This window comes from Myotis davidii, unplaced genomic scaffold, assembly GCF_000327345.1.
Source record: "Myotis davidii unplaced genomic scaffold, ASM32734v1 scaffold1960, whole genome shotgun sequence".
Classification (NCBI taxonomy): domain Eukaryota; kingdom Metazoa; phylum Chordata; class Mammalia; order Chiroptera; family Vespertilionidae; genus Myotis; species Myotis davidii.
In genome coordinates this window covers 229,976-234,355 of record NW_006292441.1, presented here as the reverse complement: position 1 = coordinate 234,355, position 4,380 = coordinate 229,976, and the positions used below count along the sequence as shown (strand labels likewise).

The window sequence follows — 4,380 nt, the reverse complement described above, 5'->3', positions numbered from 1 at the left end:
GGCACTGAGACATGGGGCATCCTGGGCACGGGGGCTGGTATTGAGAGGAGCAGATAGATAAAGCTGGCAAAGGGAGTTTATGCTGAGGGCAAGAGGGGACCCTTGGGGGTTTACCAAGCAAGGGAATGATGTGCTCAGATGTGAGTGTTTGAGAGATTCCCACAACTGTATGTGCAGAGCGGATGGTAAGGGTGCAAGAGTGGAAGCAGGGAGAAAAGCAGGTAGCTTCGGTTTGAGCAGTGGCAGGCGAGGAGGGTAAGATCTGAGAGATGTTTTGGTGCTAACCTGGGCAGGCCCTGGTGGTGGCTTGGGTACAGAGGCTGAGGAAGAGGGAGAGGTCAGAATCCTCTGGTGGGTGGTGGTGGAACCATCTAGAACAGCGGTTCTCAACCTGTGGGTCGCGACCCCTTTGGGGGTCGAACGACCCTTTCACAGGGGCTGCCTAAGATCATCGGAAAACACATATATAATTACATACTGTTTTTGTGATTAATCACTATGCTTTAATTATGTTCAATTTGTAGCAATGAAAATACATCCTGCATATCAGATAGTTACATTACTATTCATTAATCACTATGCTTTCATTATGTTCAATTTGTAACAATGAAATTGGGGGGCGCCACAACATGAAGAACTGTATTAAAGGGTCGCGGCATTAGGAAGGTTGAGAACCACTGATCTAGAAGTAGGTGCAGGTTTGGGGGGAAGACCTGAGTTGTGTTTGAGATGTGTTGAGTCTGAGAAGCCTCGGGGGAGGGGGCGGGCATCCAGTTGGAGGTGGCCAGTCGGGTTGGGAAGCTCAGAAGAGAGATATTGCCCAGAGATATTTGAGCATTCTCACCACCAGCGCTTACCCCGAACCACACAACCGCTCATGGTTTTGGGGGCCAGTCCCAGCCTTGAAGACATGGATAGCGAGGCGGCAGTCATGCTTGCTTGGGTAGATCATGCACTACCTGCCCAGACTTTGCTTTAGCAATGCCTTTAGAGGTCCGTTTTTAAAGGATATTTGCATAAAGCAAAGACCATTTCGCAGACACCCAGGGTAGTGGCTACTGCCAAGAACTGAGGGGGTACTCCTGAATTCCTGTGGCTCTGTAGGGGTTCTCTCTGTGGAGGGTCTTCTGAGAGGCATAGAAGGAGGCTGCTTTTGGTAAGCAGAAGGGGGGGACTCAGCACAGGAGGGGGTGGGCTCTGCTGGGATTTTTGGAGAATTGGAGATTCCAGGGGAGTGTCTTGAGAAAAGACCAACAGCCGGGGGCCTTCCAAACACACACAACAAAATGGAAAGCCTCTGGGTAGCTGGGAGAAGGACTTCCCGTGACAAGACTAAGAGAATTGAAGTGTCCAAGTTGCAGGTGGTTGGCGCCCCCATTCCTCCGCCCCTTCAGGTGCCTCTGTCCCCCGGGGCAGGGCCCAGCTGGTGCTACCTGCTGCCTCCAGGGGGAGTGGCAGCTAACAGTTCCCCAGAGGGACTCAAACCGGGCTTTTCTGGGGGCCAGGCCGCTAAATGCCTTAGGCAGATGTGGAGCTGGCCAGACGCTGGCTGGGTGGGGCTAAGTAAGACCTGTCTGGAATGGGGGCAGGAGGCGCAATCTGCCACTGGCCTGCCCCTCAGAGCTCAGTTCCTGCATCTGGAGAGAGCAGATACCCTTGGGGCCGTGAGTTGCTCCCGTCTCCAATACCCAGTTCCTTGGACCTAGGAGGTATCACACCTCCAAAAGGTGCCTCAAAACACACACAGGGCTGGAGACAAGGCTGCAGGGCAGCAGCGAAAAAACCTGAAAAAACCTCAGCACTCCTGGCTCTGCCATGGATTCGCCGCGCCCCCAGACTTCCCTTCTCCCCTTGGGGCCTTAGTTTCCCCATTTGTAAGCCTTGCACCCGGTCATCGACTCTGATTGGTATAACAGTGTGTATGTATGTGTATATATACACACACACACTTGGGGAGTGGTTAAGCAAGAGTGACAGAGGGGAGCAAGGAGGGCATGTCTTCATTTAGCAAGCGTTTATTGAGCACCTACTATTTGCTTGGTCCTGGGAGAGGTAATGGATGGGCACTGAGGCAGGCGCGGATCCCTAGCCTGGTGGAGCTCCTCTCTAGCAGGGACGACAGACACCACGACTAATGGCAAGTGCAAATGCTGCAGGAACGTAGGAGGGGGCAGGCCCGGACACAGGACACTTGTATGCGACCTGAAGGGAAAGTAGGGGTCCAGAGGTAAGGAGAGGCAGAAACTGCTGCTCGCTTGGGCCACGGGAGCGACATGTGCCAAAGCCCCAGGCGGAAGAGAGCACTTTCGAGGAACAGACAAGAGGCCATTGTGGCTGGAGGGTGGGGGTGGGGAATGTTCCTGAACTGGGCCTTACTGGTCCCCAAGCTCAGGAGTTTGGAGTTCACCCTGGAGTCCAAGCAAAGGGAGCCCTTCGTGGGGGCTGCAGAAACCGGAGAGGGCCGTTTGCACAAACTGGCTGTGGTGCTGAGTGCCTTGCAGAGGGCTCTAAGGATGGGAGGGAAAAGTGAGTTAGGCTGGAGTGAAAGAATATGTATGGATTGTTGAGTGAGGCGAAGTCCGGTCTCCAGGGTTGGGGTCGGGCTGGATGTATGAGTAGAGGGAGAGGGAGGAGTCATGGAGAAAGCCAGCCTGTGGCTTGGGGAGCTGGGTGGATGGAGGTGCCATCCCAGGATGGGGCAGGCAGGATGGGGCAAGCCATCCAGGGGCTGGAGCAGGGCTGTGGTTTGGGGTGCAGAGCCTGCCGAGCCTGGAGATGGGCATTTAGGTGTCAGTGCCCAGTGGGCATCAGCTATGCCCATTGGGGCCCCAGAGTCAGGCAGTGAGGGGCACAGGTGTGTGGCAGAGGCCCAGACAGGGAGCTGCAGGTTCCGCCTGGTGCTGGGAGCGTCTAGCCATCGTGGCCCGTGCACGGAAGGGGTTAAGTCATGGACGGAAGGCGTCTGGAGAAAGCGGGAAAGGCAGGACTGGCAGTATGCATTCCAGGTGTGGACCCGGCCCCTCCCCCACCCGGGCAGCCGGGAGGGGGCAGGGACGGTGTGCATCTCTTAGGGCCTCCAGCCTGCACACCTCGTAGCTCGCTGTCTCGGGGAGAGTCCCTTCAGAGGTCTCTGTGTGCGCCCCGTGGGTCTGGCAGGGTCAGGCAGTGGGGAGAGCCCCCCAGGTCCGGTCCTGCCACTTTCTTTCCAGCTTCATGGGACCTCAACTCTCTGCGCCTCAGTTTTCTCATCTAGAAAATGGGGTGATCATCCCCACCACCTAGGTGTTGTAAGGATTAAATGCACACTGTAGCCACGTTCAACAGATGGCCCCCATCTCCCTCCGAGTTGCCCCTGTGATGTCTGTCTCCCTCTCTAGCTGTCCGGTTCTCTGGCTCTCTAGTTTTCCTGTCTTCTCCCTCCTTGTCTTTGTCCCAGTCTCTTGCCTTCATAATCTCTCTCTAGCCAACTCTCAAGTCCGACCAGGCCTCTGGTGACCGGGGAAGGAGGGGAGAAATGGGTGGGTTTGGGGTCCCTGGGGTCACACACAGCTAGGGTCACAGGGGCCATCCCCTAGTGGCTTTGTCCTCACTGGGAGGGAAATCCCAGCCAGCGTGGCAGCCCCAGCACTGGGTAATTACTGCCCCCAGTGCTCCCAGCTGCAGCTCCACTCCCTTCCCTTCCTGTCCTCTGAAGTCCCCAGCCCCTCCCGGGGGTGGAGCAACCACCCCCATGCTGCTCTGGCCTTAGGTCCAGGGACATTGGGAGGAGGTAGCCAGGCCCTCACAGCAATCAAGGAACTGGAAGAGGGAAGGGCGGCCTATATTCCCATGTGGTTGTGGCGTGTGCATGTGCGCGCACATGTGTCTGGCTGTTTGGTCCCTGTGGGTCTGTGTTTTGTGCATCTTAATGTTCTTGTTTCTGTTTGTCCCCGTGTATGTTTCAGTGTGTGTCTGTATATCCATGTGTCTCTTTGAGTCTGTATGTGTTGTATGTTGCTGTGTGCCTGGGTGTGTGTCACCTTGGCTCTGTCTAAGCCCCTGGGGGTTTCTAGATGTGTCTGCATGTGGGTGTCTGTATGTATATCATGTGTGTGTGTGTGTGTGTGTGTGTGTGTGTGCTGTTGTCTATCTCTGTATGCCCCCTAGTACTTTAGCTGGTTGATGTGTGTGTGTGTGTGGCTGGGGCCTTTTGACCTTTCCTGACCCTTTCTCCTGCTCTGGAACCTTCTTGCAAACCCAACTTCTCTGTTCACTGTACCATCAAACACACTCTTCACCTCCCCACCGCTAGTATCTGCACGTTTGCTCACTTTTCTTCCCTTGCCTGCACCACCATGCTCAGTCCGGCTACACCTGTAAAAACACACCCATCCTGGACAG

The 4,380-nt window shown here is 55.4% G+C and overlaps 1 protein-coding gene across 1 annotated transcript in view; it reads left to right on the top strand.

The window, feature by feature from the left end:
• Positions 1–2,354: 2,354 nt before the first annotated feature.
• The window catches only part of LOC102774484 (FYVE, RhoGEF and PH domain-containing protein 1-like), a gene marked incomplete at its 3' end in the record, with an annotated part of 16,406 nt that continues 14,380 nt past the window's right edge, over positions 2,355–4,380 (top strand). The window contains exon 1 of the mRNA XM_015565412.1: positions 2,355–2,526. Within this exon, the coding sequence (XP_015420898.1) occupies positions 2,355–2,526 (172 nt within the window). The remainder of the gene's footprint in view (positions 2,527–4,380) is intronic.